General features: G+C 35.3%; 1 protein-coding gene across 2 annotated transcripts in view; it reads right to left on the bottom strand.

The window, feature by feature from the left end:
- Positions 1-2399: 2399 nt before the first annotated feature.
- Positions 2400-13207, bottom strand: part of RANBP2 (RAN binding protein 2) — a 90540-nt gene continuing 79732 nt past the window's right edge. For both annotated transcript variants that reach the window (XM_045835233.1, XM_045835234.1), the window contains 5 exons: positions 9052-9153; positions 5384-5529; positions 4437-4710; positions 3987-4321; positions 2400-3594 (listed from right to left, as the gene is read on the bottom strand). In XM_045835233.1, coding sequence (XP_045691189.1) covers positions 3289-3594; positions 3987-4321; positions 4437-4710; positions 5384-5529; positions 9052-9153 — 1163 coding nt within the window. In that variant the 3' untranslated portion in view covers positions 2400-3288. The remainder of the gene's footprint in view (positions 3595-3986; positions 4322-4436; positions 4711-5383; positions 5530-9051; positions 9154-13207) is intronic.

Here is a 13207-nt window from a genome sequence, read left to right as displayed (position 1 = left end):
GCCGTACGCGCAGGCGCAGAGCTCGCACAGCGGAAGTGCGTCACGAAGCAGGACACAGCCTGGTTCTCGCGTTAGGAGACGGGAGTCTGAGGTGTTGTGTATGTTGAAAACGTCTTAGTGTTATGTGTGTTATGTTCACTTACTGTTTTCTTTATTGATGTGTTACTTAGAGTGATAAATGGTGTTTAATCTTTTCAGTCCATTTTCGTCTGCCGTGCCCTAACTTAGGTTGCACTCAGCAGACCTGGTGCGGCCCCTAATTCGAGCTTCAGGGTTCCAGGGCCAGGGTCCTGTATCTCCGCAAGTCTCACGAGTACATGGCAATGCATACAACACTGGGGCACACCAGAATAGTCTTAACCTGACTGGTAGGATCCTACCCTGACCTGGGCCATGTCTAACGTTAAGTATATTACTGTTCTCGCTGGAGGACATGCTCATTAATTCTAGAAAGGGGAGAAAGGATGAAACATTGGTATGTGAAATATGGATGGGTTGCCTCTCTAGCAACCCCACTAAATGCAACCTAGGCATGTGTCCTGACCAGAATCGAACTGTAAACTTTTTGATGTAGGAAGGTTGCTGCAACAACTGACCTACCCGGCCAGGGCCTGAAGCATGTATATATTTAGTGTGCTTTAGACATAAACAGAGTGGCTTTTGCTAACTGTAACATTAAAGAGGGGCAAAATCAAGAATTTATCTTACTACAAAGCACAGCGATTTCAAAAACTACCTCTTCACCTTCCTGCCATTCGCTGGTGTTTCCTGTGGAGACACAGGGTGTTAACAAGCAGTATTAGAGTGTAAGTAAGCTTCCTGAGCATGATTTTTTAAAAAATAACTTTCTTCAATGCCCAGGACAGTGCATGTCATTGTCACAGTATGTCAACCTAATTCAGAGACTAAGTTGAACAAGTAAATAACCACTTAATTTCTCTCATTTATACAACAATGACACTAGTATAATGCTTTACCACTCTAAATAGTATTCACCAGTATGTCCAGACTAACAATTACTACAGTCTGCATTATATTTAAATTTCCTCAAATGCCAAATATTTTTTATAAGATCAGTATTTTAACTAGTTTCCTGAAATATATTTAAACCAATATTATTTTGCTATAAAGTATTATAATATACAAATGAGTTTCTTTATATTCTATCTTTAAGCAGAATTTGAGCCAATATAAAAATCACACATTTTTCTAAAAAGACATTAACATGTACATTTATGTCACATCAGCAGTTAAGTAACAGAGAAATCACAAAGCCGTTTCCTGAATTATGACAGTCTTTCTTAAAAATGCCTCGAGGCACTTTTAAGCATTTTTGGAATATCAATACTGGAAAAGGCAGTTTGCTAGTCATTTTTAATGAAATTTTTGATCAAGGTGTGTTTTTAAATTTCTTTAATTCAAAATTGAAGTGCTTTAGGATAGCGCTGATTTCTTTAAAAAAAAAAAAAAAGAGGTACCCCTGCTGGTGTGGATCAGTGGATTGAGTAACCAACCTGTGAACCAAAGGGTGACAGGTTCGATTTCCAGTCAGGACACACACCTAGGTTTCCACAAGGTTCCCAGTAGCAGAGTCACAAGAGGCAACCTCACATTGATGCTTTTTTCCCTCTTTCTCCCTGCTTTTCCCTCTAAAACTAAAGAAAATCTTTAAATAAGTAAATAAATAAGCACTTGCCTTTACTTGGATGTTCTAAAATTAGGACAAAGGTATTAGCTGTCCCAGCTGAAAAATTCAACACACTTTACAGCAACTTATACTACTTAAGTTTCCAAAGGAGCCAATTCTTACTGTTAAATAAATGTACATGCATGTAGTCCATTGTTCTCTTTAAAGTTCATAAAGTTCTCTGATACACTGGAGTAGGTTTATTTCAGTTACCTGGCTTTATGGCCAAGTGGGTTTAGTGATGGTATTCCATCCTTCATTACTCACACAAACCACACATGCCACCCTTCTCAACTGGAGGTAGAACAGAACAAGTACTTACTACAGGATAGACTATTTCCAAATCATTAAACAACAGAATAAACCCAACTATCCTTTACTAAATACGAGTTCACTGGGAAGAACACAGGAGGGTCAAGGCAGCCACTCTTAGTGATTGGAATGACGAAACTACTTAAGATTTTGTGCTCTAACTAGCTTCTTTGTAGTTCTATATTGAGCGGGTTGATGAGAACATCCCCCTTTTTAGCAGTCTAACTTTTGACACTAGCCATTTCCAAGTAAGTTTTCAGTGTATATCAAACTTGAAATAAGTCACTTCCTTGGGAACTCTGGAAATTATGTGGCAAAGCTGTTTACAGACCTTTAATTATTCTCCTCACTTTGGTTCTAGAATGAGCAAACAATTAGATGCACAAGTAATAAATTTTTAAAATGGCATGGCTGTTAACAATTGTCACTTTATTTTTGCTACAAAATTCACCAGAAAAAAGTACTGCAACAATCTAGTATAAAGCAAATCTTTAACCAAAGAACATGGTATAGACCTTTTTAAAATAGTCATACTTTATCACAATAACTGTAAGGAAATATGCAAGTTCTATTAAGAACCAAGCTGCAGTTTGAGGTAGTAGAAACAGATGACAGAAAATTTTTTTAAAATCTAAGGAAATACTCAACTTGTTTAAAATGTAAAAGTTAACTTAATACCTTTGAAAGGGCATAAGAAGCTACATATCATTTTAAGAAAAGATACTCTACTTAGAAGTTAACTATACAGGAGGTGCAAGGATTATAGAAGAGCACTTTGGTTAAGTCTCTACCATATGGGCTCTACCCCATTCATAAATGAGTCTCTATACATAATTGACCACACTGATAGTTAAAATTACCAAATATTATTTTGAAATCTAAAATAAAAATTATCCAAGTTTTGGTCCCTTTATTCAAATGGTAAGTATATCCATGCATTAAGTCTGATATCTTCAAATGAATTATTGTTTATATAATATTCTTTCAATGGTATGAGAAGATCTATTGCTTTTAACAAGATTAGTATTATTCCATTTTACTACAGATAGGTCAGGAGTACATAAACACAAGTACACCTGAAATAAACCAGTGTTTAAACTTTTATTTCACACCATGCAAGGTCAATTATAACACATTAAAAAGTAACAACAGCTATAAGCTGCAATTTTACATTTATACTTTGGAAACCTCCATTTTCAAAAGCTGAACATAATTACCATACTGTCGTAATAGCTAAGCTTCAATTCAATTGTTTATACAGGTAAAATTTACTAAGAAAAACAATGATTTTATATCTGTCCACATTCTATGATAATAATTCTTCGACTAACAGATCCTTTAGGAGAACCAAATGATTCAATCTTTTTCACAGTATCCATGCCATCTTTAACAAATCCAAATACTACATGCTTAAAGTCCAAATGTTCTGCTTTTTTCAGTGTTATAAAAAATTGAGAATTATTGGTATGTTGGCCTCGATTAGCCATTGATAGTAAGCCAGGACCAGTATGTTTCACATGAAAATTTTCATCTTCAAATTTATCTCCATAAATGGACCGTCCTCCTGTTCCATCATGTTTGGTGATATCTCCACCCTGAAAAAATTTTTTGATTAATAGGCATCCTGAATAAAATATTAAAATACACACAGGACTAACTTAACCACTAAAGGGTAAGTCCTAAACACCAGATTGCTTGAGAAATATAGTTTGAAAACTAAGAAATATCCATTTTGAAAGAAGATGAAAATGCCAACAAGTCTTTTTCCCACCCTCAATTTAATAGCAGGTTTAAAGTATTAGAAATTTCAACCACTTTATGTTGAAAGTTTTTGCGGGGGTAGAGTGCTGGGGTGGCAATACCAACTAATGTGTGGAAAAGCTAAAGAAATCTTAAGAAAATTACAAGTGAGAAGAAACACTCAAATTCCCCAGTTAGTGTGGTGTACTTTTCTAGGCTTCAGTTGTGATACATAGTCAATACTTACTTGGCAAATGAAATCTGGAATTACTCTGTGAAAAATGGAGTTCTTGAAACCAAAACCCTTCTCTCCAGTGCATAGCACTCTAAAGTTCTCAGCAGTTTGAGGAACAATGTTTGAAAATAATTCCATGGTTATACGTCCTAGAGGTTCATCATCTGCACATACATCAAAGAACACCACGGGATTTGTCTCCTTTGATAATTCTGCTGTCACTGATACCTGTTCTTTCTGGAGTTTCAATAAGTTCTGTTGACATTCTTCAAATTTTTTCTTAAAACAATCAGCCATTTCTTTAGTTTTAAATCTCACTGCAAGCTGTTCCACTTTGGCTTCTCCATCTATTAAACAACAACAACAACACAGTACAATGACCTCAGTATCGAAATAACTGTTGTATTTGTTATAGATTTTAGAAACAAAGCCCAAAAACTGAAAAGTAGCATTTGAATGTACCAGCATAATCCGAGGCAGTCCAAACTAAAGCATTGTTCGAAACATTTAAGGGCTTCAATTCCATTGTTTTGGTAATTACATGGTTTGCACACACTTTAAAGACTTGGTCTCTTCTCATTAAGATACGATAGTAATTCTTCAGTGTATGCCAAAGAATCTTAATATCTCCAACACCACGCTCCTTCCACTGACTGACATCTCGATCCCATCTATAAAGTTTGGCTCTCTCTTTAAATAAAATTTCTTCATCTTCTTCTCCAGATTTTACTTCTACCTATGATAGATGAAAAATAAAGCTGCTGCTTATAACATATATCCATAACAATTTCCAAAGATTCAAATTCCTAAAAATATGCTCTTTGTAATGACATTGACAGAATTTAAACTACAGTATCAAAATAAATGGTAATATCCTAGGGCTAGAATACATCTGATTTAGGTAAGGCAGGAAAGACCTGATTTGTCATTAAATATTTTTCTTTTATATAGTAATCTTCCTTTTGAAAATTATATCCTAAGAAAAGTTTTCAAAAAGTTGTTCAAGAGAAATATTAACTACTGCTTCAGGTTAAAAACTGACCAAGGAGCTTGTCTAAAACAATGTTCTTGTCCTGAAAATGCAGTTTATTTTTATAGATAGGACTTTAACAAGTATAAGCATAGGTATTTTTGCACCCAGAATTATGTTACAAACATGAACATGATATTCTAACAAAAAAATTAGCTCTTCCCAATGATTTTGTATATAATATGCCAAACAATATTTATATATATATTTTGAAAAGTAGACAATTTTTACTTAAAGGCTGAACTTCTAAAAAATAAAGAGTTTTCATTTCAGATTGTAAATATTCTAAAAGAAATGCAAACAAGGCTAGCCCTACAACTCAAGTTTTAAACCTAAAATATGAAGTTACCAGTAAGAGTTTCATTCTTTAATATTTTACCTCTGGTAATGAGACTATTGGTTCAAAATGGATATCTTCATTATAAACTACTTCTTCATCACTACCATTTTCTTCTTCACCAACTTTACTGGTTGACTGTGTTCCAAACACAGTTGCTCCAGTATTGGCCCACTGGAAATTTTTATCTGATGAATAAATCAGAATATTTAAACAGTTACAAAAACTTATAACAGTTTTCATAAACTTTTAATCCTCCAGTTAGGTTATTTCATCAATGCATTAAATATATAATGATGTGACATATACTTCTGGTTATAAAGTTTAAAATTATATTATTATATAAAGGTAACCCACGTAATGAGTACAAAGTATATTTAGTAGTTTATGCTTAGAGATACCAAGATTATATCATTTGACCCTTAGGTAAACTTCATGATACTAAACCACATAAGAACTTTCAAGTAATGAAGCAGGTTCTTAAAAGTACATACCTTCAAGTTCTCAAAACTCAGCTCAGCTCCAAAGGTAGTTTATTTTATAAAACACTTTATTACATGAGAAAAATAGCTTTGAACCAAAAAATGTCCTCAAAGAGTCCAAATATACTACTTCTAAATTAGTCAAAGCAGACTAAAATTACGTTTATACTTCTCTAGCTCAACTTCCTGAAATAACTACTGTTGGAGCTTAGATTTCTTTGCCAGGCCTTGGCAGAAGTTCACTGACTCCAACTACATCCTCAAGGGATCCTAGACTGTGAGGAGTGAAGAGGATCCTCATCCCCATGCAGAACAAAAACTACTATTCTCTTTCCCTAATACCTTGGAGAGGTGAAAACTAAAAAAGTTCCTTCATCGTGATCTCAACAGAGATCACGATGAAGCCTGCTAATACATTCTCCACTATCTCAGGAAGGAAGCCACGCTTAATTTTTCATCACTTGCTGATGAGAATTACCTACTTAGAGAACCCTACATCTGGTGCTAAAAACACATAAAGCAAAGCAGAAAAAATGTAACAGATCATTTTAAAAGTTGGCACAGTGAAAACAGAACAAAATAAATAACTAAACTAGTAATTCCTTCTCAGCCAGATTTAATAAGGAGGAAAAAAACTAACAAGAGAGACAAAAATCCTTACAATACTGCAAACAAATGCAAATATTTGTGGGGGGATTTCCTGAGAATAGTAACCAAGGATGTAGGTGATATTCAGGTTTAGGGATCAAAAATAACTGTTTTAGGACCTCCCAGGCAGAGAAACTTTAAAAATTATCCCAAATACCCTTGGAGGGTATGGCAGAAAATTTCAAAATTCCTCTAATGTAATGGTTCTTAATGCTGGGTATATAACAGAATCACACCAAGAACTTGTGTAAAATACCAATCTCTATGATACCATTCCCAGGAACCCAATATAACTATCAGGTAGTTTGGGGAATTTTTTAAAGCTCCCAGGAAATTGTAATAGAAAGGCAGGAGATGAAAACCACTAATCACCTTCTTGGGACCTAGAGGAAGAATTCATAAAGCAAAGTATAAAACTAATCATTTCAATAATCAGTATCAATTTCATGATAACAGTCTAGATAACAGTACCTAGAAGCCTTCCACTTCATGTCCACGTTTAATGAAAATACTACTAAATCTGAAGGAAAAATGATAAAATAGCAATCACTGACCAAGGCAGCAATAGCTAAGCAAGTGTTTCTTATTATTCTCTTAGTTTCCATATGAACTTATATACAACAGACATGAAATGGTTATACACCTGTATGAAGACTTTCAGAAGAAAATAGAAAAAGAAACAAAATTAAAATAACAAAAAACGAACAGAGAGAAAAAGTAACCACCACAGAAATAATATTAAGAGAAGAATTTTAAAAAATAAACAACAGAAACAAAAATTTTAAGATCAAAAGAGTCCATAAATACTAGAAACAACTAAAAAAAAAAAAAGATACCCACATGATAGTGAAGTATATAACTTCTTAAAAAATTTAAGTCCTACAAGCTCTTAATGGAAAAGGAAAGATTAAATTCTAAATTATTAAATTTACAGCCCTGGCTGGCGTAGCTCAGTGGATTGAGCGAGGGCTGCGAACCAAAGTGTCGCAGGTTCGATTCCCAGCCAGGGTACATGCTTGGGTTGCAGGCCATGACCCCCAGCAACCGCACATTGATGTTTCTCTTCCGCTCTCTCTCTCTCCCTCTCTCTCTCCCCATCCCTCCCTTCCCTCTCTAAAAGTGAATAAATAAAAAATCTAAAAAAAAAAAAAATTGCATTCTTAAAAAAAAAGAAAGAAATTTACAACAGTTTAGAGATTCCCTAAAGAAAACCTATGGGATACAAAGAAAATTGATTCCAGGGGATTTACGGTTTCAAATACTATTTTGCACTTGTTGGCACAATCTTACTAAATAAAGAAAGTACTCAATACAAAAAAGTAACAAGAATTTAAAGAAAAGCAACACCAAAATCTGAAGATGATTAAAAATACAAATAAAAAAAATTGATAAAACCAAAACCTCCTTCTCTGAGATACAAAGCACAAACTTCTGTCAGCTCTAAGAACAAATAAAATTAAGAAATGTAGTTTTTAAAAGAGGTTGAATAATCTCACTGAAAAATAACAAGTGGTGGTAAGAAGTGATGTCAGTGGGCGAGGCTTAAAGCATGTCTCTGTGATGAGATTTGAATCTTGCATATTTCACACTTTGTAGAGTATTGATATGGTACTATAACAAGCAACCTAGCACATCAATTTTTACTTGGCAGTATTTTTTGTGGAGAATTCTACCCACTATACCACTGTATTTATTGATTTGTTATTCTGTCATTTCAGGTTACTTAATAAATTAAAATAAAAATAAAGCAAGCTGATATCCATGAAGTTATAAATGCCAACATAACATAGTATCTGAAGGTAATCCTTAAAAGTGTTATATAACATGTGTTTTCTTAAGTGCCAGGAGGTGTAAAACAAGTGTAAATATGTGATAGGGAAGAACACTATTTCTAAATTAGATTTAGTCATGTAAGTATATATCTTCAATGAAATTTATTCCACAAATCAAACATTTTATACAAGAACAATTACTAAGAATGAGAAAATATAACATGCCATACACCTGAAACAAGGAAATGGGTTTTCTACAGAAAACAGTAAAATGGACAAAAAAAGAAAAGAGAGGAAGGGGAAGAGAAAGGGGAAAAGGAAAAGAAAAAAAAAGCCACTGAAAAAGACAAGAAAGCTGACCAATTATAAATTTAGCACAATAAATTAGCACAGACCTTTAATTAAAATCAAGGATGTTGCAAAAATAGAAAGGTACAAAATAATCTCCTTAAAAAATACAGGTGCACAAATCTTGCAATATTTACCAATCAAATCTAAAAGTACAACTAAAAGAACAATGAATGTATCAAAAACAAGTTTATTCCAAACCTTTCCAGGTTCTGCATTTCAAGAACGGGAGGACTAGCAGCATCATGTACATACAATTAAGAGAAAATTCTTATAATTATAGTAATAAACATCAAAAATAAAAGTAAAATATAGAAGTCCTTCCTTATTAAAAACAAACTAGAGGGTGGGAACAGGGGAAGAGATATCCAACTTAGTTACAACACTGTGGCAAAGGACTAGTTGCAGTTGTGCTTAAATTCTGTACCATAATCATTAAAATCCCTTTGCCTAATCTTACCTTTGGAACCAAAAGCAAAATCCCCAGAATTACTGGAAGCCAAGTCTGCAAATGAAAGCCCTGTGCTGCTTCCAAATCCAAATGAAATCGTTTTGCTTTCCACTGGCAAAAGTAAAAGATAATTTAATATTTCATTTAATATACATTAAATATCAAAGTTTTCTCGAGGACCCAGAGCCAATGGGGGTAGAATCTTTTCTACTACTGCAGGGTTTGGGGGGTGGATGTGGAGCATTTATCTTCAGGTTATTTCTCTGAAGAAAAGTTACAAAATTCAGACAATTCTGAGCTTCCTCAGAATTTCTAAGTTTACAGGTACTATTCTCAATACACACTACACCAAAACCATGCCAAGTACAATTTTTTAAAAAAACATAATGTAGATCTATACTACATGAGATATAGAAGCATACAGTTGTGTCTTAATACTATCTTCTATAATCTAAAACATTAAGTCAAAGGCAGGATTTTAGGAAACATCTTCATAAAGAATTTTTGTGTTCTCTATCATAAATGATAAGCTCATAAAACCTGGATTTTTAAAAAATATTTGATCTTCAGGAGTTTTGGGGTCTCATTTTAATTCTGCCAGAGTGCAACTGCATGATCTATTAATTACTCTGCTTTACTTTCCTCATCTGAAAATGTGGTATTAGGTCTAAAGTACCTTACTCTTCTAGCATTTTAAAACTCCGAAGTGCCTAAACATGTAATATTTGTAATTTATTCAGGAACTACTTTGAAAAAAATTAGGTAACACAGAGAATGTATACATATAAAGCAACACAATTTTAAAATATTCCACTCTCCTAATATCAAATGAAATGAAAAGGGGGTAAAGCATATTAAATATTGATTATTATAACCAAATACTTCATTTAACTTAAAAAAGAAAGACATTTAAAAACAGCTGACCTGTGAACAACATGTGGGGTTAGGGGAACCAACCCCCCAAACACAATTTAAAATCCACAAATAACATGTGACTTCCCTCAAAACTTAACTATTAATAGCCTGCCGTTGCCCAGAAATTGATGAACACATATTTTGTATGTTACATGTATTATATATCATATTCTTAAAATAAAGTAAGCTTGAGAAAGGATAATGTTAAGAAAATCATAAGGATGGAAGATGGCAGCGAGGTAGATGGGAGCTGAACCCACTTGCTCATACACCCAACTGGGACACCTAGCCAATCTTCTGAAGAACAAAGTGAACAGCCAACAGGATCATAGCTAGTGTGAAGTCTGGAAGTCAAAGGTTGCAGAGTACTTTTAAAAACTGACAGTAAGGAGATTTTGTAGGCTGACCAGGAGGTTCCTAGGCTGTGTGCTGGAGAGCCCCACTGCCAAAGAGCTTTGGAGAAGAGCCAGATCAATGACTGTAGCTTAGCAGCTCCCTCCCCTTCTAGAGTAGGGAAGTCACAGGCCCCTGCCAGGAGAGACCTGGGTGCTTACACTTGCTGGGGGGATAGATGCAGTAAGAGACACACAGCCAGAGGCATATCCCAGCTGGGACTGCTGTTGGCTGGGACACTACCAGAGAAATTGGGGAACCAGGTGACACCTAGAGATGGGCCACGACTGGCCATGACCCAGATAGTCTCTGGACTGGTCAGAGAGTTGGTTTGTGTGGAAAACTGGGAGCTTGTCAGGACCAGCTGGCCACAGGGAATTCACTCAAAAACAGCTCTCAGCAGCTGTGCATGCAAGGAGCATAGCTTCTTACTGGAGCTACAGCTTCCACTGAAGCACAGCTTCCTGGCCACCAAAGAGGGAGGAGGGATGGTACTATTTGCTGCCACTCAGGGCACCTCACAAATTGATCAAAGGGGGGCAGCAGGGACTCAGGAGGTCCAGAGAGACTTATTACAATAGAGGAACTAAACTGCCCTGAAGGGACATCGCACAAGAGCAGTGTCCAGGCCAACAAAGAGGGAGGATGAAGGGGGCAATTTGCACCCACTCAGTGCACCCCAGGGACTAATCAAAGGGTTGGCCAACAAGGTGGATTACAGGTGCCTGCCTGGCAAATATGCACAGAGTGGACAGCATGGGCCACAGTGCTATGAGGGCAAGGGCTGGAAACTGGGCACCTGTGAATATTGTAGCCCAGATTGAGCCCCCAACCTCACTGAACAACAGGGAAGGAAAAAAACAGAGCCCAGCCTCCCCCTGCCTACAGCATCCAGGAAAACCAGCAAAACCCCCTTGGCAGGTTTAAAGTCAGTAGGAGGCTTTGCCCTTTTTTTTCAACTGTAAGACAAGAAGACCTGGAGCTGTGAAAAGACCAAAGACAGATACAGAAAGAATTCAGAAGGCTAACAGCAGCTGAGACAAATTTCGTATTACTATCCTTGAGAAGTTGCATTTTTTTGTTATTTTTATTTTTTTATTTCTCTTCTTTCCATTTAATTTGTTTTGTCTGTTTGTTTGATTTCATCATTTGATTAGGTTTTTTGTTCCCCTTTTTATCTTTTATTTTTACTTATTATTAAAAATAATAATAGGGAGGATTTTACTTATTATTAAAAATAATAAGTAAAAATAGTATAACAAAAAATAAGGTTTTTGTTATTAATTTTATTTTTTTATTTCTATTCCTTCTGTTTTCTTTGATTTCATTGTTTGACTGGTTTTCTTTGTTCTCCCTTTCATATTTCATTTTAATTTCTTTTCCTTCATTGTATTCCAATAACACACTACTCTTGTTCTTTCACTTTTTATTCTTTTTACACAGATCATATATTCCTTGTCATTTTTTTCTTTTTCCAATTCCCACACAGTACCTCATCCTGGTCTGTCTTGGCCCATTTCACTACCTTCCTGAGCTTTATTACTGTTTTAGTAAACTTTATCCTCTCACACAATATGCCAAGTTTCTAGCACTTACTCTCACTATATCTGACTATCTAACCTAGCATAAGCACTCAGCTTTCTGGAGTCAGCTCACATTCTTTTTCCCTTCTGATAAGAGTCTTATCTCTTTTTCACCTTTTATAGAAAGTGGCTAGTTGGGTGAAATATCACAGTTATTGCTGTACTTCTCCAAAGGATATCCTATTTGTCCTCCACTTGATAGTACTTTAAATCCCATAGAATATTCTCCCGCTGCCTTACTCCATTTCACCTTCACTCTGCCCTTGATCACACACAAGACAAAGTGGGAGTTGTAAATACCAGTAAACACACTGGAGGGGAAAACCCAGCAAAAAAGGAGCCAACAACAGGAAAAGGACAAGTACAACAAGAGAACCCACACAAATGGAAGAAAGGGCAACAAACCTAGAGAGCATCCAGACAAGGAGATCAAAGAGACTGTGCCACTGAGTCTCATAGAACTCCTATCACAGTATAGCAGGAAGAGCAGAGCAATGGGAATCGCAGAAACAAACAAAAAGAGTCACCTAAAATGGGGAGACAAACCTCACCCCCTGCAATCAAAAGGACAGAAAATGCCTCGATAAATGAGCTAAATGAAGTTGAGGCAAGCAAATGATCAGATATAGAATTCCAAATAATGTTTATAAGGATGCTCAAGGAACTCAATGACAACTATAAAGGAACTGAGTAAGAATGACAAGAATAAGAAAAAGGAAATAGAAACTATAAAAAGAACCAGGAAGACATGAAGAATACAATTTCTGAAGTAAAAACAACAACAAAAAAAATACACTAGAGGGACTTACAAACTGGTTAGATAAAGCAGAGACCAAATTAGTGAGCTGGAAGACAAGGTATGAAAGAAATACCCAGGAAGAGCAGCTACGAGAACAAATACTCAAAAAATATGAAGACAATTTAAGGGAACTACAAGAAAACATGAAACACAACATTCAAATAATAGGAATACCAGGAGAAGAGAGGAGCAAGGGATAGAAATCCTGTTTGAAAAAATAATGACAGAAACTTCCCGAACCTGGAGAGGGGAAAAGGCAAGAAAGCTCAGGAAGCACAGAGGATCCCAATCAAGATGAACCCAAAGACTACTTGAACAAGAATTAAAATTAAAAAAAAAATAAAATAAAAAAATTTTTAAAAGATGAACCCAAAGAGGGCTATAGTCTAAAACACACCATAATTAAAATGCCAAGTTTAAAAGACAAAGAGAGAACCTTAAAAGCAACAAAGGAGATACAAGAAGTAACACAAGA

Source organism: Phyllostomus hastatus, unplaced genomic scaffold, assembly GCF_019186645.2.
Source record: "Phyllostomus hastatus isolate PE091 unplaced genomic scaffold, TTU_PhHast_1.1 phas_contig_2, whole genome shotgun sequence".
Classification (NCBI taxonomy): Eukaryota; Metazoa; Chordata; class Mammalia; order Chiroptera; family Phyllostomidae; genus Phyllostomus; species Phyllostomus hastatus.
The sequence above is the reverse complement of the archived record's forward strand: the minus strand, read 5'-3'. Positions and strand labels throughout refer to the sequence as shown.